The 21,668-nt window shown below is 41.4% G+C and overlaps 1 protein-coding gene across 1 annotated transcript in view; it reads left to right on the top strand.

Moving 5' to 3' along the window:
• Positions 1 to 18,973, top strand: part of rab3b (RAB3B, member RAS oncogene family) — a 105,119-nt gene extending 86,146 nt beyond the window's left edge. Inside the window, exon 5 of the mRNA XM_063891777.1 lies at positions 13,945 to 18,973. Coding sequence (XP_063747847.1) covers positions 13,945 to 14,129 — 185 coding nt within the window. The 3' untranslated portion in view covers positions 14,130 to 18,973. The remainder of the gene's footprint in view (positions 1 to 13,944) is intronic.
• The last annotated feature ends 2,695 nt before the right edge of the window (positions 18,974 to 21,668 follow it).

Genomic DNA, 21,668 nt, shown 5'->3' with positions numbered 1-21,668 from the left:
GGGGGTTAACGGTGCATGGATCAGCCCTTATTGTTCTTACAAGAGGTGTTTGTTCACACGGCACAAAAGAAGCATTTCAAAAGTTGCATCAGAAAGGCGGTTCCTCTTTGGTCTGAAAATGTCTTTCCCTACGCTAAAGAGTCTTTCACAGGCTGCACTTGCTGGGACTCCCGTGTTGTACTTAAGAAAGAGTTTTTTCATTAGTGGCAGATTTTGGAATGCATTTACAAGTTTGGTTTCAGATGACTGCAAGTAGGAGTCTACTTCATTCAGCTCTGTGGCTGATCTCAGTGATGGGAAGTACCCCGTTACCTCATCAACATCATCAGCTAGGTTGTCATCTTCAGTTTGCCTGTGACCTGAAGGCTGGGTTTGAAGCAGGTGTACTTCTGCTTTCAGGTCTGACACAACTTGAGCCTTCTTGTCACTCGGGATGTAGGTCAGTCTGAACATCGGGTGAGTTGCAGAGGCTGTGAGCAACCTGGTATCTTGATAAATGTACTCAAACCTTTTCTTAATCCCACTGATGATCGCATCTACCAGGGGGTTGCAGTGATGAAGCTGTCTCTCCCGCTTCATCTCTTCCATCTTTTCCAGTAGAATTGAGATGGTTGGCACCAACACTCCCGAGAAGCCCATTCGGTCAGACTGTAAAACGTCAAGAGCCTTGGCCAAAGGCATCATAACCTTGGAATACAGTCAAAGAAAAATATTAACTCACATTAAATCACATATTGTTAAATTATTTAAGTCATACAATTGAGTTGTTGTTATTATTATTATTATCCGCTCCGCCAAGGTGGTTATGTTTTTGGTCGCATTTGTTTGTTTGTTTGTCTGTTTGTTAGCAAGATAACTCATAAAGTACTGCACAGATTTGGATGAAATTTTCAGACAACATGGGTATTGGGACAAAGAACAGCTGATTTTTGGGGGTGATCCGTGACACCGTGTGGAATTTGTGGGTCAGTCACCCATAATACCTTGGCGGAGGTCTGCGCTCTCCGAGTGCTTTTTTAGTTAAATACTTTATCACATATTAAATTCAGGCTATTATGATAGTTTGTTGTCATTATGTTCACATACTATTTGCACACTTGTCATATTTACCTTCACATATTCCTGTATGAATGTGAATTCTGTTGACTTGAATCGTGCCACCTGCAGCTTCTCACAGACTTCATAGAATTCTTGTTCTTTTGTGAGGATGCAAGTATTCAAGCGCTCCATGGCATGGTAAGTTGAGTTCCACCTGGTTAAAATGGGCACTATCAGCTGACATCCTAGCTTCTCTTGAATGGTGTCAGAGGCTTGAGTGCTCCTGTTTTGCTTGTTCCAGAGAGCCTGACATTTGGCAAGCGTTGATCTCGATATTCTCTTGAATGGCTCTGACTGGGTCAATGCGTGCTCAATGTCTCTGGTGGCAACAAGATTTAGAGAGTGGCAGGCACAGCGCTGATGTGGAGGGAGGCTGTAATCTTCCTGTGTTTCCTCCAGGATGTCTGTGAGATTGATGAAGACAGGATGATCTTCCTCATCCTCATCGTCTTCCTCCTCTTCTTCCTCGTCTCTGTTTTCCTGGATACTCCTCTGAACTTCCGCGAATATACTAAAGGCCTTTATAAAGTTAGAAGCGTTATCGGTAGTCGTTAGAGTAAGCTTGTCTTTAATGTTGAATTCTCTGTGAACACCTTCAAGCATCTCGGCCAAAACATCAAAAGTGTGCCTCCCTACAATTCTACGGCAGGCTAATGCCCCAGAGCGGATGTTCAAGGAGTCCTCATCTATCCAGTGGACACTGACACCGAGGAAGCTCCTATTATTTGATGACCAGGCATCTGTGGTGGTGCATAGGTGACTCTGTTTGGACATTACATCAGTCAAAGCACTCCTCATGGAAGAGTATTCCTTGTTAAGAAGTCGCCCTAATGTTCGCCTTGAAATCAAATACCTTGAGGGCAGAATTTCACTGAATAATTGTCTATATTCAGGTCTGTCCACAGTGTGGAGGGGGTGCATTCCTTGAACTATGAAGTTAAGAATCAGCGTATCGAAACGTTCCTGAGATATGATGGGTGTGCCCCCCCTGAAAAACTGTGACACGCTGGGTTGTAAGTCACTGTCTTCATCATTTGGCGTTAGACATCTTTTTTTGGCCCGAGCGCGCTCCTTGTCCAGCCATTCCATTTTATTTGGGTGGACCCTCTAAAGAAGAAATGATTGATTCATAATTATTTTGTGGTCCCAAACTCCCTAAAAGCTCTTATCTGTGTAAATAAGCCTTAAAACAGATTTGTGTAAACATCCTGTCTGGTAAGCTAGGCCATGAAATTACAATATCCAAGTTTCACTACTGCTCTCTAATGATAGTATTTAGTACCACTCATCAGATTTGACTATATGGAAATTAAAGGCGCCAATAAAGTAACAAATGAACTGCAGTTGACAATTTTGATGAGTGTTAGGCTATGTAAAACAAATAGCTAGGCTTGGCCACATGAGCTTTATATGGCCATTGGCCAAGGACCTTGAACATCACTCATGTCTGAATATCTGAACCTGATAAAACACCAAGCTAATCGAATTTTACAATTATAAAAACTACATAAGCTTTTAAAAAAACACTAGGGCCTAGCCACTTGGCTAGTCCCTTCCCACCACACACTGGTTGCTAGTTAGCTGGGTAGCTTTCGTTTGACTAATTTAGATACAACACTTGGTTAAAGTGAGTTGGGATTTGCGTTTACATGCACACAAAAAAACGATTACTGACAATAAACGGGTATAAATAATGAATGAATTAATAAACCGTTTAAGGTGTATACATGCATTTAAGAAATCTGAATATTGACACACAGAAACCTAGGTGTGTTAAACGGGTTTTCATAAACCGATAACGGCAGTAAACGGATAAGGAATATAGGTTTATTCCGTTTACATGAGTACTTGAATAACCAGATAACTACAAAAACCCGATAATAATCGGTTTATTAGTGTGCATGTAAACGCGCTCAACTGAGTTGATGCTAGACTTTGCACTTGGAGGGAAATTAGTGATTCACCTGAATGTGAGTTCTTAGGTTGGTGTTCGATGTCTTGGACGTCGACAACATCTTGGTTTTTGGATTGCAAAGCAGACATCTGAACACGTACTTTGTATCTGAGGATTCAACAAGTGTCATATATGTCTGAAGATAAGGCCACGGTGTGGTAGGGCCAGTTGGCTGATCTTCTCGCTCTCCTCCTGTCTCATCCTCCATCCTGTCATGTACGTGTGTCTGTGTGTGTCTTTCTGTGAGTTCCACTGCCGTACGCATGCGCATGTTTCGATAGATACAGTCAGACAGGAGAGGCAGAGTAGAAGCTCGCGCATGAACCATGAACATGTCCAACTAACAACTCTGATTGATTGTTCACTCTGATTGTTGTTTCAAAATAGCAAACCTGGTTTCATTTCTTAGTTATGTCCTGGATTTTGTAGCGTTTGTGGACGCTACGTCGCTACTTGATCAAAAAAATAACGTCACTACAGGAAAGTTACTTGATTCATAAAGCAGCGACGCTACGGTCAAGCTACTGGAAAATGTAGTTTAACTAATAGCTTCGCTACATGTAGCGGCGCTACTGCCCATCACTGAGTATGAGTAGGGGGAGAACGACGCGTGGAGTTACATACTAAACACACTGCCTCTAACTCTCACTCATTGATGCTGCAATAATTCTATTACGTGTTTAATAACCAATAAACCTCAGAAGAATTGCATAATAGAATATCATAAGGGGAAGCATCATGACTACATCAACAGATGGCGACGGTGACTTCGTAACAGGGCGAAGCAGAATGCGCCCTGAACCAGCCTCCGTCGACGTCAGCCAATAGAAGAGAAGGGGATATGCCCATGTGACCACAAGGAGCCAAAAGGAGAGCTGGGGTCAGCCCTACGTTCCCACAGCCCAATGGTCCTACAGCCCTATGTTCCCTAATTTTTAAGATTTTTCTTACTTTTAAGATTTTTCTCTAAATGAAAGTCAAGTCAAGTCATTTTTTTTTATAGCGCATTTAACATGAACTGGGTACAACCCAAAGCGCATAAATAAAAATAAAATAAACAGAAAAAAAACAAACATACAAAAACGAATACACAGACAGACAAACAAATAAACCATGCAGTCCTGAGTCCTCAGTCGCAGTAAGCAGAAAGTGTCCCATAGAATTATAGAAAGTTAATTGTGTGCTGTGTTTAAATTGCACTAATTTATGGAGGTGAATTTAATTTTGGTATTATGTTTCGTCACTCCACAGCAACCCCATGTTGGAGTAGTGGTGTTGAGCTCAAGAGAGAGTTTGAAAGGGGTCAGCCCTATGTTCCCAGGGCCCTATGTTCCCCAGACGTACATGGTACTCAATAGGAAAAAAGGCCCTATGTTCCCAGATTTAGATAAAAGCTACATTACATCTGTAGTCAATTGCTACTGGATAAAAGGTTGGGTGTAATTGGCTACCAAATTGGGAGAAAGGGGGATAAAATCTGTTACGAATTTATGAAAAACGAAATGTGGGAACATAGGGCCTAATTTTGGAAAATAATGTTAGAAATGTGGGAACTGTGGGAACATAGGGCCTCATTTTGAAATAGATCTTCGAAATGAGGGAACATAGGGCTGAGGGAACATAGGGCTGTGGGAACATAGGCACGCTCCCGGACAGCTAACTGCTTCAACGTGGAATGTGGATCAGTTGACATGGGGAAGGACCACATCTGTGTTTCTTTTGTAGACTTATCATATCATTTTTTTAATGAATGCTGTTGAATTTAGATGAGAAGCGTCTTGGATTCTTTTTGCCTATTTCTGCTATAGCATTTTGAACCCTACGATCCCCACAATGCATTTTCTCATGTTCTCATCATTTGGTTGTTTTTTCTAGGTCATCGTATTTTTCCCTCCTTATATTCTTTAAGTAAGCTGTTTTAGAGATGAGTCGTCCTCTCATTATTGCTTTAACTGTGTCCCATATGATGGTTGGGTTCACCTGAACGTTATGGTTATCTAGTATACATTCACTTTTTTGTTTCTTAATTTCCTTTAATATATATGTATTATTTAAAATACCGGTGTTTAGTCTCCATAATGTTCTCTTTGCGCTGTTATTTAAATGTATAGCCAGATAGATTATATTATGATCAGACACATCGGTCCCTATAGAGCAGGGGTGTCAAACTGAAATACACAGTGGGCCAACATTTAAAATCTGGACAAAGTCGCGGGCCTACATTGATATTTATTGAAAAAATCTTCCTCCAGATTTAACAATGAACCTTTTCATATGGACCAAAACAAGTTTTGCTTAAACATTGAATATGGAGCTTAATAATATCCAATAGATAACTTAATATTGCACACATGCAAAATCGAATTTCAAATAAAAAACACATCAATGGCATTCTATTCTTAAATACAATTTAAATCAAAATCGTATGCCTCTATTTTTATTTGCAGCCTTCTGATTTAAATTTCAACAGTAACCTTTTTTCCCACAGACTAATAATAACTTTAAAAAATAAACCACAAAAGAATGTACAGAAGATGTGCCCTACAGAGACGTTTCATACTAATATTCAAAAACAAGCATGTAAACAACAAACATTAAAAGTCAGAACTGTGTAAATTAACAGGCACCGCTGGTGTCACTGCTGAGCAAGGCCCACAAAAACAACAGAATTCGCAGTAGTGATGTCAAGTGAAGTGGTAGTGATGTCAAGTGATGTGGTTGTGATCTCAAGTGACGTGGTAGTGATCTCAAGTGATGTGGTAGTGATCTCAAGTGATGTCGTAGTGATGTCAACAGCGCTCTCTTTGTGTGCAAGTGTTGAGAGGGAGGGCGTGTGTGTAGCATAGGTGTGTGGGTGTGTCTGCTTAAGTAAACTCACTGTGAAATGTATTTATATGAGAGGTAGATGATCTTCCCCTCACACATAAAATAAAATAAAAATAATAAACTAATAATAATATCCTTCAATGAACGTGCAACCATTCAAGCCCATGCCTTGGAGAAGCAAGAAAAAGTGCATAAAGAAAACGTTCATTATAGATCAGTTTGCTACACACTGATCTACTCTGATGTGTCCAAGCCAGATACCTGGCATCTCTTAGTTCATCAAAGTCTGGGCTCAGGCTCTGAGCTGAGGAAATCGTCAGGATCGAGCGAAGGTGTTCATCAGTCAGACGTCTCCTGTGAGATGTTTTGGTCAGCTTCATCGAGGAGAATAGTTGCTCACATACAGGGCCAACCCTGGGTACAGGGGAACTAGGCGCCCGCTCAGGGCGCCGAATTGGTGGGGGGCGCCGCCGAATTGTTGGGGGGGGCGCCCTCTAGTGGTGCCCTTAAGCATACATCTTTCTCTTAACCAGGGCTGGCCCCGGGCATAGGCAGTATAGGCGAATGCTAAGGAAACTACGCTAACATGGCCAATCATGGCCCGTCACTAATGTGGAATCTGTGCAGCGCCCACAGCATCATACTTGGACTTCAGCGTGTCACTACACTGGAGTTCAATCAGTTCCATTTGGAGGTTGGTTGGTGCGTTTTCCACGTCAACTGCAAACGGATTACTGAGCAGTTCAAATCTACATTTCTGGACATCAAAGTCGGCAAACTGTGCACATGGGAACACGGCGGTAGAGATCTGCGTTTTCATGGTTTGGCAGCGGGGAAATGGCCCAGGTTTCTTTGCAGCATGTGATTCTCCCACTGGCACAATTTAGTTTGAAAAGCCCTCACTGCAGCGTACATGTCTGTGATGATACGCCCCCGCCCCTAAAGCTGCAGGTTCAGCGCATCGAGATGACTCGTGATGTCACACAGAAAGGTCAGCTCACACACAGAAACTTTTGCTCCCAGAGCTCTGCTGTGTCTTTCCCTTTGCTTTCAAGAAAATTATATATTTCATCATGCAGCTCAAAACATCTGTTTAGTACTTTTCCTCGGCTTAACCATCTCACCTCTGAGTGATACGGCACGTCTGCGTATTCCTAATCACACTCCTCTAGAAATAACTTGAACTGGCGGTGATTCAGGCCTTGGCTCTTATAAAGTTAACTACTCGTGTTACTGTGGTCATAACATGTTCAGTCTTTAGGGCTTTGCCACACAGCGATTCTTGATGTTATGATACAGTGATAAACAGTTAGCTCACCTGCACAGTTCTCCTCCGGCATCTTCTCCCGAACCCTGCCCACCAGTCCACTTTTTTGACCGCACATCGCTGGCACACCATCCGTCGTTAATCCCGCGAGTTTATCCAACTGCAGCTTCATTTCAGTTACACATTTGTAAACCTCTTCAAAGATTTCCTGTCCTGTGGTTGTGCCATGCATTGATTTTAATCCCAAAAGTTCCTCCCTAACACACAGATTTTAGTCCACTCCACGGATGAAGACTGACTGCTGGGCCGTATCAGATGTGTCTCATCCACAGCAATGGATAATGCAACAAAATCTTTTCCCTTTTCCACCAGCTGGTCATATAGATTGGTGTCAAGATCACATGTACGATCAGCTACTGTGTTTCTGCTCAGGCTCACATTTAGCAATGCTGGCTTTTTCACAAACTTTCATCATTAAAGAGCCGGGCTGATTTTGCATCTCTGCTTCCACAATAAAACTAGCCTTTCCAGCAGCCTCACTTTGTGATGTGGCTTTTTTTGAACATAGTCAGACTTCAATTTCATCTCCTCTACTTTCTGGCGTTTTGAGTCATGTCAGCTCCTTGTACTTGTCGTGGTGTTTCGTTTCATAGTGTCGTCTAATATTGTACTCCTTGGTTATAGCCATGTTGGCTCCACATACAAGACAAACAGGTCTGTCTTTTATATAAACAAACAGACATTCTGCCTCTCAACTGTCCAGAAAGATCCTGTTTTCTGCTTTTCTTTTCGCCATTTTTGGGAGGGGTACTGGCGCGGTGCCAGTAGTAGCATGAGGACACTGTGACTACTGTCAACAGAGAGGATTTTTACATACGGGTCCTGTTTTGATTGACGCGCCAAAACACCAGCAGAGCATTCTGGGATTTGTAGTATCAGCGATGCATGCGCTGTATAATACCGGCGGGCAAGCTCTAGTAGTCATTTGGTATTTGGTATCGCGGACCAAATATAATTACACTGCGGGCTAAATTTGGCCCGCGGGCCAGAGTTTGACACCCCTGCTATAGAGCATCCCCTCACTCTGTTTCTATCTATAGTGTTCATTAGGAACAGAGCATGAAGTCTCCTCCAGACATCGAATAGGCCTGTCTCTTTAATCAACATATTGAAGTCTTTTGATCTCAGAGATTTCTGTCTCTTCTCGTGCTTCACTATAGGCAGTAGTTCAGAATTGTGTTCCAATCACCAGCACATATTAGCATTCCTTCACTTTCGGTAGCTATTATATCAAATAAGGATTTAAAGAAATTTCACTCTCCGGGGGGACATAAACATTAACAAATGTGACCAGAGTATTATCTATTTTACATTTGGTAATTAAATACCTGCCTTGATTAATTTAAAACTAAGAGATTTTGATATCAATGTAGCATCCTCTTTTCTGGTTATTTTTTACAAAAACTGTAAAAAGAATTAGAGTACCCAAGGTTTTTGAGCTTATCATGCTCTGTTTTAGACATATGTGTCTTCTGTAAGGATATAACTTGAGCTCTATCCTTTTTCATTTTAGCAAATTCCCTACTCCTCTTAACTGGATTACTCAGGCCATTCACATTTAAGGAGGCTACTCTCAAGTTATGTAACCCCGACACTTGCTTTACAAGAAAAAAATAGAATAGAGCAGTAGTTCCCCAAAGCAAAATCTTAACAGAAACAAAAATGTTACACCAAACAAATGAACAAACCTCCATGAACGGAGGATGTCCTCCTACCTCCTCATCTATGACCCCGTTGGTGGGTCCAGGGTAAAGCCTCTCAGCTGGAAAGGGCCCAATGCTAAGGGGGGCTGGTGAGCCTGGAAACAGTAACTCTACCATCCTATGAGTCCAATGTAATCTATACAACAAATGAAACCGTCTCTCCCATTAAGTGAACATTTAGAGGCTAAAATGTTATGCTATCAGTCGTTTTAGAATTATGAACAGACATGACAATCATACCAGCTTTTGAGTTCTATACAGCGTCTATTTCGGCTCGGTTTCTCCTCTCTGGAAGACTTGGAGTTTATCTTTCACTCTCTGTGCCAGAGCCAGCCATCTTTCACTGCCGTCCGCTGCCACTCAAGCAGCTCGCTTAGCAGTTTTTCCGGGCCGCTTCCCTTCCCAGCTGCCGGCGACTCTTCCACTAGGTATCTGCGTCTCCTCAGATCGAGTTGTGCCTCCTGTGCACTGCTGTATACCCAGGGGCCCGTCTCCCAGTGGATTTTGCATGTTGGTGAATGGTGTTTGAAAGCGAATTCCCTTTTCCTTAAGGACTTTCTTTATCCCGTTATATTCTCTGCGCTTCCTAACGATCTCCGCAGCATAGTCATGATCGAAATAGACAGATTTGTTACCTAATTGGATTTCCCCCTTCTTCCAGTCTTCTCTCATTACCAACTCTTTAGTTGTAAACAACTGGAAGTTAATTATTATTGGTCTCGGTGGAGCTTCGGGTCTAGGTTTTTGCGCCAGAGAACGATGAGCCCACTGTATTTTCAGCTCCAAGTCTTGTGGTAGTTGCAATTTGTTTCTAAGGAGTTTCTCAACAAATTTGGCATTGAATTTTGTTGCTCTCTCTTAGCAACTCCAAATATGTGTATTAGGGTGACCAAACGTCCTCTTTGGCCCGAACAGGTCCTCTTTTTACGTCCTGTCCGGAGCGTCCGGGGGGGTTTTATAAATTCATGAAAACGTCCGGTTTTCACTGTTTTTCATGGGACCATAAAGCGTACTTAAATTGACTGGCGCTTTGCACAGAATTCTACGGTACTTTGTTGCGTGACGTAATTCCCGAGAGGCTGCCTTGTGGGCTGCTCTGCCACGCACTCACACAGAGGGAGCAGAGCAGACAGCAGAGCAGCATTGCACACAAAATGCCGAAGCGAAAGTGCAGCTTCACAGATGAACAGCAAAAAATCACGCTAGCACCCCCCCCCCCCCCCCCCAGATTATGAACATGGCAACCGACAAAACTCATTACACCACTGAATTTGTATTATAACTATTGCATGCATGTGAACTAATAAGAATGCAATAATAATGTGACAAGTTAGCTTAATAAAATAAAATTATAGCCCACTTAAAAATATTGTGCTCCTATAAACAAAATGGAGCTCTTAACAGTGGAACATATCAAAATAGTACAGTACACATACATTCTTTTGTAATAAAAGTCTCATATTTGCAGGAAGAAATAGTTATTTAAACATCTATAACATACTTCCAGAATGTGTGAGTTATGTTATACAAGGTTATGCAAATTTAATTGCAGCCTTTTCGATTAAGTCTGGTGTTTTTTTGTTGTTGCTTGCAGTAAGTAGTAGTCCGTTACTTATATCGTGATGAGTCATCCGTCTATTTTGATAAATTTTAAAACTTTTATCTTATTATGTCATTGTTAATATATCGTTACTACCCATCCTGCTATGCTAATGACACAAAACATTTTCCTCATTGCAATGTAGACAGTCTATGGTGACAAGCTGATTGTGCTTTGTACATTAACTTATACCAGACTCAGAAGGCCACAACATCATATTTTTTATTAAACAACATAATGAACAGTTGATATAAAAAATAACAGAAACTAATATGAAGAAAAGATAATAATCACAGCAAATTAATTAAACAAATAATGACTTATTATTATTACAAATAATCAACAAAATCAATCACTCGGGCCCTAATAAAGAAAATAATGATGACGCATGCAAATGGCCTCACTGGCACTCCTCAAAAGAGGCAAATACTTTAAGGTTTCTCCTGTCAATTAATTCCTCACAGAATGTTCATAATCACCCTGGGAATTGAATCTGAAAAGGAAGGGTTCCATTAGAAGAAGGGTTTCTTCCTCATCCCTGCTGTCATCTGATCCCAGCTCTGTTAAGGCTGTCCTTTGGTCTTCCCCGTCCATCCCAATCACCGCCGGGAGGGAAACTCTGCTGTCAAGCGATTTGGTTTGGCATCATGTTGCTGCCTCGATGGTGTCTCTCAGGAAAGCATGTTTTTCCTTGAAGAAAAAGTAAGAATAAAGAGTAAGACTAGTGGATCTGAGTGAAAAAAAATGACATCCCACTTTGCCAAAACCACAAAGGCATGCAAATAAAAGCAACTATTACTGAAGGTTTTCAGTGATATCTATAAGTACTCAACAAGTCATCACAACTATTTTATCTTGCTATGCTTTAAGCATCACACACATTAGAATGCATACCAAGTTCCCAGGTGCCAGTTCGCTCTGCAATTGGTGTTCAGTATTGTTTAGAACAAATACAGAATGTGGTCTGTGTCTCTACTGTGTGCACTTGAGGGACCACTGGGTGCTTCTGTGCTTTTAAGTGCTTCACAAAGAGTGCTGTTTATACCGGTTTGTGTGCAATAGCAACAATGAAAGTGTGTTGAACTTCTGCAACTCAGACAACACTTTATGATTGTGAACTCTGAAAGAAAGGAATGATAATAAAGCGACAAGTTATACAATTAAGTAAAATACATAATATGGGAAATGTAAAATATGTTAGAATCAAATATTTTCCATAAAGAAAGAAGGTGTACCTCTATGCCTCACTGAAGCATGGCCTTATGTGGTACTCAAGCATAATTTGTGCACCCTTAGATGTGCAGAAGGGGCAGTGATAGAGACCGCTGCTGCAGGTCTTTATTTGGGGAGTCTCGCCCTCCAATATTACACTAACGTGTCTCTATACGTCAAAGAAAATAAGCATACACATAAAAAGCATAACTGTACACCCAGTATGTAGACTCTATGTGTAAACTTGCGACGTGCAGATAATGGCTGTGGACAAATACAACAAGAAGTACAAAGCAAATTAAAATGAAAATGATTAGATATCTAAACATGTTGACCTAGACTTAACGTCACTGCTCCTGGAGGCTGTAGCCTACGTTATGGTCACACACGTAATTTGACTTTAATTGGTAATTTCTAAATATACCACTGAACTGCTCTAACATTGTGTTACAATGACAATTATGCATATTGGCAGGTTCACTTACTTCCATGTTTTATATTTTAATGTCGGCTTCGTCTAAGATGGAGAAGTGTGACTGCACTGGCGAACGAACATGCAACATGCATCCATGTGGACATTATGTAACCTGGGGGCGGTCATCAGCCTGGGGAGGAGTCAAATGTTTGACTCCTCCCCAGGTTGATGGCCGCCCCGATCTGCGGCCTGCAGTCAGGGGCTTCTCGCTGTTCCAGGCAGGTGCAGAGCGCCTCGGTCGCCTCTGCCGCCCATCCCTCCACCTGCGCCACACGGGACTCAAATTCTGTACATCTGTAATGAGGGTGTCAAGTTTACCGTTGATTTCCTGCCCCAATTGATTAATTTCTTGTCTCAACCTGTCGTTGTCCCTCTTAAGATCCGTTTTAAGGTCCCGTATCGCCATGATAATTTCTTCAGACTCCATGGCCATTGCGAAGCACTTGCTAGCTTGAGCTGTTTAGGTTTCGCTACTTTTTGCAGTCGGGTCTCTGTCTCTTGTTTTCAGCATATTTTTTATTTTTTCTTGCCTCTAGTAGTTAATCTTTAATCTATGGTTTTTGTCAGCAAATGTCAAGGTTTCGAGTGAATTCGAGGGTGAATCGCGTTATGTCTGGGAGCATGGTCTTACCATGCGTCTAGCTACACCATTGCCAAAACCGGAAGTCCCCATTAGAAATCAGTTTTTAATTAAAAACGTTTTTTTGATGGCTATTAATTCAAAAATAACCCTCATACTCCCTCTCATTGATCATATGCCAAGTAACAAATAGAAGATTTAACGTTTAGGTTTTGTGAAAATATTAACAGTGAGTTGATTTCGGACACAAAGCAGCTTTTCATTTCTCATCAAATTTATGCTTTATTGTTTGTATTTTTATACAAAATATTAGTTTCTCAACCCACCTTGTGATATTCTCCAATCTCAAGCTGATCCCCTTTTACATTGCCTAATATTGTATATGCTGAAGACAAATTCATCTGTGTTGTAAAAAAAGAGCAACTGAACTAGTGTGAAACGGTTATCCTGTAGTAGAAAATGCCTTCACCCTGGGGTGTGTGGTGATGAAAACCTTTTTAATAACAGTGTATTGCCTTTTGCCAAAGAGGTATTTGGATTATCCACAATACTGGTTTAACGCCACTGCTGGGAACTACCCTAAAACTATCTTTAATAAATGACCTCTGCAGTCTCTGAGACACTGAAACAAGAATGTGTCTGCTGTGTAAAGTTGTACGCTGTACAGGAAGATAACAAAAAGTATTTCTGATCAGCAACAGATGTAATTAGAACGACTCAAACATTATCATTCAAACATTTGCTATCCCAGGATACAAATGCTTATTTTTAAAAGTAGAAAGAAAAAGACACTTTGAGATGCCCAAATAGATAAAACTACACCCACACGTTAAGTAAAGAAACAGTCTTAAATGTTAAGGCCATTGCACAAGGAAAGGGGAGTTTGTTGATTCTGTACTAGCCCATATTAATCTCGCACATATGTAAAAAAAACTGTGAAAAAAGGGTTCAACTGATTTTCCAATACCAGTTTCTTTTACATAAGCAATTAAAACAAAAAATTATAAAGCTGTTGTGTTTTACTTTCAAATGTTGTCATCATCATTAAAACAAAAACAATTTGGACTACTTTCATTTAAAAAAATTAATTTTGAATTTTAAACAACAGCCTACAAACTATTTGCATGAATTCACTTCAAAATGTTTCAACCTTGTGTTTCCTTCTGAAGGCTTTGAATACTACGAAGCAAGTGCCAAGGAGAACATCAATGTGCAGCAGGTCTTCGAGCGCCTGGTGGACATCATCTGTGTAAAGATGTCAGAGCGCGTGGACGTAGAGGTGGCGGCAGCTCCTGGCACCAAGACTACAAGACTGACTGACAAGCCCGCCCAGCTACCTCAGAAGTGCTGCTGATCGTCCATCAGTTTATCCATTCATCCCTCTGCTGTTGCCTTGTCTGCTCCCCCTATACGCTTTTGAAAAAAGAAAAACACTACTTAAATATTATAACATTCCTTGACTCACTCTCTCTGCTTCAGTACATCATTTGTTAGTAATCAATAATCACTATGACTCCTTTGACTTATATTACAAGTTTCATCCTGTTCTCGTCCCCCAAGTGAAAGAGTTTGCTCAGAAGGAGTGAGTGGATCAATGTTTTCCCAACAAAACTAAATGTGGCGTTAGAAAAGTTTTAGAATCAATCTAGGTAAAAGAAGATTTTGTGCAAATAGGAGACTAAAAGCCTGCTCAGAAGATATAGAGTTAAAGTGTATGTTACATTTTTTAATTTTATTTGAGGGACATGACACAATTTCTCCTCTGTGGAATGGGTTGTAGTCTAACAGAGGAGGATGTAATTAGGTAGCTGATGTGATCAAACGACCACAATTCCATAGAGCTTATGAGTAGTATCCTTTGAAAATAGAATAAAAAAAACGCCTCCAATTATCTGGCATTGTTACATTTCAGTTGAAAGCACCAGATATTCTGGCTTTAAACATTTTTGAGGCAAACATCTGTCTAGCGCACACACTGCCTGATAATTGGTTGAGTGCAGGGAAAGCAGGGTCCAAAGGTAAGCACACCACTGCCTCGCCTCTCAAAGTGTAGCACAACAAGAAGCTCCCTACCACAACTGCTCTTGTTCACAAGTTTACAGGTCACAGTCGTTCATCTAAGAGTCACCCATCCAAACATTAAATTAGGCTGCTTTTAAAAATAGCTAGTAAAAGTGATACCACACAAATATAATATGCACATACTCTAACCAACTGTAACTGGTCTTAATTAGAGCTGTTTGTGGCTTGAAAGACAATTTAGGGCTACAACACCAATTAACATTTTCCGAGTTGGGCTACAGCCCAACTCATTAGAGTTTGTCAAATCCAACACAAGTCTAATGGTGCCCTGTGGGGTTTTTAAAAGCAAAAATTAAACTTAAAGTTCCTGCTAAGGTTTAATAGGGTTCATTTAGAGAAACAGTGTTGTTATTGGGTAGAGCTATTAAACTAATCAATGAACAGTTTGCACTGGAACAATAGTGGTAGCACTTCTGTTGCCCCTTCTTTATACAACTTTGAAAACTACACGAATGTCAGCACCAGGGCCCCATGCAAAATGTAACCACTTTAATGAGCTGCACATAAATCATAACTGTTTTAAAAATTCTCAATACCCAAACACTTTTTTTATATTTACAAGAATAATATCTCAGAATAGGGAGGTAACGTAAGTGCAATATATTTTTTTACTTCGGTGATTCAATGTCATGCACATTACCTGGCATGATGTATTTGAATGACGCCTTGTTACCACAAAATCTTCTAATATGTTTCACTTACAACTGAAGGACAAGAAATATTGGAAATCTGTCAATTTCCACGTCAGTAAGTTTCATGACAATTATATGCCATGCCGAATTCCATCCATCCATCCATTTTCTCCTGCTTGTCCGTCAGTGTCGCCGAGGTAACAACTCCCAGAGAGCCCCAAACTTTCCTTTCCCTGGCCACATCAACCAGCTCTGACTGGGGGATTCCAAGGCGCTCCCAGGCCAGCAAAGAGATATAATCCCTCCACCTGGTCCTGTCGATACCTTGCAACTGCTTCAGGAGTACCCAGGGATAACATATCCCGGAAGGCCTCCTCCTTCAGTTGGACGGCTTCCCTGACCACCGGTGTCCACCAGGAGGTTTGAGGGTTACCGCCCCTTGAGGCACCTAAGACCTAAGGGCAGGTGGTGGCGAAGTCAACCAGTTCAAGTCCCCGAAAGACCAAGTGCCACCGTGGTGTCCCTGAGCAAGACACTGGTTACCTACACTGCTCCCCGGGCGCCGTACATAATGGCAGCCCACTGCTCCTAACACTAGGATGGGTCAAATGCAGAGACCGCATTTCGTTGTCCTAGTACTTGTACTCTGTGCAATGACAATAAAGTTGAATCTTCATCTTCATCATCTTCAAGACCTTGAGACCACAGCTCCCTGCCGCAGCTTCGGCAATAGAGGCTTTGAACACCGCCCACTCAGGTACAATGTCCTCAGCCTCCACAGAGTTGCCTGAAAAGCTCTTCCGGAGGTGTAAGTCGAAGGCCTCCTAGACTTGGGACTCCTTCAGATGTTCCCAGTTCACCTGCACTACATGTTTGGGCTTACCACGTCTGTCCAGAGGCTTCCCCTGCCACTTGACCCAACTCACCACCAGATGGTGATCAGATGACAACTCCTCCCCTCTTTACACCCGTCCAAAACATGCGGCCTTAGGTCAGATGATACGATAACAAAATCGATCATGGACCTTCTGCCTAGGGTGCTCTGGTACCACGTACACTTAAGAGCATCCTTATGTTCGAACATTGTGTTTGTTATGGCCAATTCATGACTATCACAGAAGTCAGTAACAAACCACCACTCCGGTTCAGATCAGGGGGGGCGTTTCTCCCAATCACGCCCCTCCAAGTGTCTCCATCATTGCCCACATGTGCGTTGAAGTCTCCCAGCAAGACTAAGGAGTCCCCTTCAGGAGCCCCATACAGGACTCTTTTGAGGGTCTCCAAGAAGGCTGAACACTCTGAAGTGCTGTTTGGTGCATAAGCACACACAACAGTCAGAGTTTTCCCCCACATAACGCGCAGGCGTAGGGAGGCGACCCTCTCGTCCACTGGGGTAAACTCCAACAAAGCGGCACAAACTGGGGGCTTGTGAGTATCCCTTGGGCAACTCCGGAGAAGAATAGAATCGAACCCCTATCCAGAAGTAAGGTTCCAGAGCCGACGCTGTGCGTAGAGGTGAGCCCCACCAGATCCAACTGGTAACGCTCCACCTCCCGCACAAGCTCCGGCTCCTTCCCCCCCAGAGAGGTGACATTCCACGTCCCCAAAGCCAGCTTCTGTCGTCTGAGTCTGGTCCGTCGAGACCCTCTGCTTTCACTACCACCCTTCTGGCAGCGCACCCGACCCCATCGTTGTTTCCCGTAGGTGGTGGGCCCGCGGGACGGAGAAGCGGAGGTGTTGACCACGTTGCTTTTTCGGGCTGTGCCCGGCCGGGCTTTGTGGCAAGCCCGGCCACTAGAAGCTCGCCGATGAGTCCTCCTTCTGGGCCTGGCTCCAGAAGGAGGCTTCCTCCGGGCCGGGTATGCTCACTTTTATGGTTGTTTTTCATGAGGTCTTCATGCCGGATGATGAGTACAATCATTGTGCCACAGGTCCTCCAATCTATACAGCTGATACTCTGGCTTCCATAACAGTAAGTGTTGAAATATCTGCTGCGGGCTGGCTGTTTAAGTATTTTCCGTCCTATTACATTTAGTATTGCATTCATTGCAGGATTACTGAATTGGTTCAACGTCTTAAGGCCCATGGGCCAAGGTGGTCAGGAAGCCCAGAAAAGACTGTTGCAACAGCCCTATATGATAAATTACAAAGTTGTCTCAAGGAACTTCAAAATCTGCACATTATAATATACATATACAAATACAAATATATACACAAACTATTTTTCAGATCCTAGATACAGATAACACCAACTCCCTAGAAACCCTTGTTCATAGTAAATAAAACAACTACACAGAGATACAAAATAATCACGAAAAGAGGCAAAATGACCACAAACCATGCAAAATGACTACAAATAGATTAAAACTGAGAACGAAAAACTGCAAAAACAGTAACAAAAACACCATATAATGGACTACATAAGGAATCAAAACGACCAAAAACAAACACAGAATGACTTCATTGTGTTTTACTGTTTTCCAGAGGTAGCCTAAATAACACAAATCTCCAAGTTCAGAAACCAAATGCACATCAAAATTTTAAAAAATGCGGTTGGGCACTGCAGTCACGCTTCATGATGCATTACAGCTCTTGCATAGGCCGTCACAATTAAAGATTCAAAGGCTTTATTGTCATGTGCCCAGTAGCTTCAGTGTAGATATGGCAAGGAAAAACTCAAAAAAATACCCAGCGCCATACTGAGTGTTTATACTCGCAGACTGAGTTAACGGCTTGTGATTGAGCACATGGTTCTTTCTTCCCCCATTAGCAGGTTGTTGAATAGCCGTCATTTTTGCAGTGTTTCTGACATAAATGTGCGTTTGATGTGAGAGTGCGGTGTGTAAGTGATATTAGAGCCAACATTGTGGTGCATATGGTTATCATGGTAATTATTTAGTGTTCATTTGTAAGGGTTTTTTATGTACAGTATCTTTGATGGAAGTTTGAAATTCTGACCATGTCATGTCAGCTGAGATACAGTACGTGTGTGTTTACAATGAACTCCATGAAAAAAGGGAAGACAAGCAAAACAATAGTTGTGCATTTATTAATAAATATTGAAGATTGGAAACAAACTATATCCTGCCAAATTGTTATATAGCTACCACAGTGCACAATTTGTGAGTAACTCCCCACCATGTGTATTGATATTGATAAAAACAATACATAATAATAATAATAATAATAATAATAATAATAATAATAATAATAATAATAATAATAATATTGACATTGCTTCATATGATTATTTTTAAAGTGAATTTGTAAATGATAGATTTAGAAATGATAACGGTGTTGAGTATGAATTAATTTTTTATGCTGTGTATACCATGGACAAAATATATACAAAGTTTATGTAAACTTGATGTCTAACAATTCACTCCTGCACAGGGCAGAAGCACAAAGTGATTGTATAAAATATTTTGAATGTTTGTATATTATAGATGCAATTTAGAATAATAAAAATAACAATCTTAATCAATCCGTGTATCTGCGGATCATTTCTTTTTCTTTTTTGAACCAGTAAACGGTAGAGCGTCTGCAAAGCTTTTTTCGTGTTTGCTCTTTACCTTTCTAAATGGTCAAATAGTCATTTGAGCAAGGGGCGGGGCGAAACTCTCAGAAGTCATTTCAAAACAAAAGCACTCGCATGCTAAAATACACACGCATTGAAGAACTACAGGATTCGGTTGAAGGAACAATGATAATATTGTACACAAGGGGAGATGTTAGGAGATTTAAATTATACAGCGATTCTGGACTGCGGTCAACTCAGTCTCTCACGTTTTCTTGGTCAAATCAGCAGCTCTTTTTTTCCTGCTATATTTCATGAGTAATACAAATATTGTTAATTTTGACATTAGTTCTTAATGAAATTGATAATGTTTGACTTTGTAGTAGTAAGCCCTCTGCCAACAATACAATGAAGTACTTTTGCTGTGTACTTTTTGAATAATCCTCTGTCAAAGTCCCCTACTGAATACAATAATGCATGGTTTTCTGCTATTTCTAATAATCGTTAAAAAACATTTCTTCATGAGACTGATATTGTTGGACAGAGTATTTTAATTGGATATGGTAGACACAGTGGCGGGCCGTGCATTTCACACCTAGGCCTTCAGTGATGTCCTACACAGTCCTACCTGAATTATTCCACCTCTTAATACCATCATTATGACGCCATGGCTCTAGAAACTATACATTTAGACAGAAACGCAGTATAACCGGGCGTTGCATCACCTTAACATAGTCAAGTACAACAGAGTTATATTAATATTTCCGAAGCATTTATAATCAATACATCAGCATTTACAGTTAACTTAATTAATCAGATTATCTGACAAACCGCTCCTTGACACCTGTGTCTGTCACATAACGCAGGACAAGTGCAAGCTGTGCTACATTACCCACATCTGACTTTTGATCTCTTCTCCCATCACTTCAGCAATAGCATAAATCAGGTCGTTTTGTATTTTGCCTGACGTCCCAGTAAACATGTTGTTTGTGTACAGGTGGTAATGCAAATCTGTGTTGTTCTCAGCAAGAAAAGAAAGAAGCTCCACGTAGTTTCCTCTGTTTCTGGACTCGGCGCTTTCATCGTGTCCCCTAAATGAAAGTTCCTGTTTACCCAAAAACAGGACACAATCAATCAGTCTTTCAATATTTCCCTATTTTTGTTCACCCTTTCGTTGTGGAGCTCCGTTTCCCTGCGCACTTGTTCGTTGAGCTGTAGATCCACTCGGGTGTCCCCAAAGGTTTTCAAAAGCACCAGTGCTTCCAAGTGCCCAGCTGTGCTTTGGTGTCTCGTTGCTGCCTTGGTTAGACAACTCAAGTTTGCAAATTTAGTGTGGCTCCAAACACCAAATCGATCAGTTGCAAATACCAGGCATTCCCGGCAGTACAATTTGCAGTGCCTCTCGGAGGCTGTGAGCCAGGGGTACCGCTCGTAGTTTCCCTGCTGTGCTAGGCTCGCTAGCGTTGGAGTTGGTCGTTCCCTTTTCAAGATGTGTAGCTTTACTTGAAAAGTTCGTTTTGAAAATGGCGTTGTAATTATATCTTCGACCAAATTGATCTCTTCTCCTCCTTCAGCCATTGTGGGTTGAAAAAAATAGCTTGTAGAAATCTACACAAATTAGCTCGCTCAAGTTCTAGTTCTGTTTGCTAGCTTTGCCCATAGACTGTATGGCTCTGCCTACTGCCTAGCTCTGCCTCTCAATAGTGCGTATCCAATCAGAAGATGTGCACGTGCTAACGTTAGCATATGCCTGCTAGCTGGCCCGTTGTCACCACCTAGAAATGTGATTGGTTAACGCCACAATTTTGTTTGCGTTCTCTTTAAGCTACAGCCGCCCGCACTGTTGATTCTGAAGGCCTAAGGGCAGATTTCTTTGACCCTAGCAACACATTATGGCTGAAATATGATTGGATAAAAGCTCTTACATAAAGGCCAGCCCTCCGAATCTCGTTCTGAGGCTGGAAGCAGCGCAGCCAAGACGAACGCTATAAAATGAAGATAATAGACTATGGGGAATAATTTAATACGTATTTGTGGAAAAAATATATCAAAATTTAATTTATATTCTGATGATGTTTAGGCCAGCAGAGAAGGCCTTGCTGGCCCTGACGGCCCACCACTGGGTAGACATGATATCAGCACTGCTTCCAGTTCGTACTTCTAAAAAAAAGAAATCACTGGAAAACATTTTCATATTCTTCTACCTGAAGTTGCAGTTTACAAAATTGGAACGCAGTTCTAGGACGGTCCTGTGTCGGCTGTGATTCGGGGTTCCGTGGTCAAATCAGCCCACCCCATGACATTCCACCCTCATGCCCTCCTCAAATGTACTATACTACCCTTTGGACACCTTTGTGACAAAAATGTATAATTTTTAAACATTTTTCTACTTTTTATTTCATAAATCTCTTCAACAAATTCTCACTTGATCAAAACTACCAAACATTCAATCATTTTAGGATTTCAACTTTTAAATGTCTGATTATATGCATTATTTATTATTAAAAACACAAACCATAATTTTTCCCCATATAATACATATTTGAAGGGATCATGTTTTGGTGATTATTACGGCCCCCCTTACAGGTCCTCCACGGTTCCCTTGTTGATGCTTGACGCACCTTCCGATTCACTTTGAATGGGGTGACGTCGAGCTTTGCCG

The sequence above is a fragment of the Eleginops maclovinus genome, chromosome 9 (assembly GCF_036324505.1).
Source record: "Eleginops maclovinus isolate JMC-PN-2008 ecotype Puerto Natales chromosome 9, JC_Emac_rtc_rv5, whole genome shotgun sequence".
Taxonomy (NCBI): domain Eukaryota; kingdom Metazoa; phylum Chordata; class Actinopteri; order Perciformes; family Eleginopidae; genus Eleginops; species Eleginops maclovinus.
This window is presented reverse-complemented; position numbering and strand designations above follow the sequence as displayed.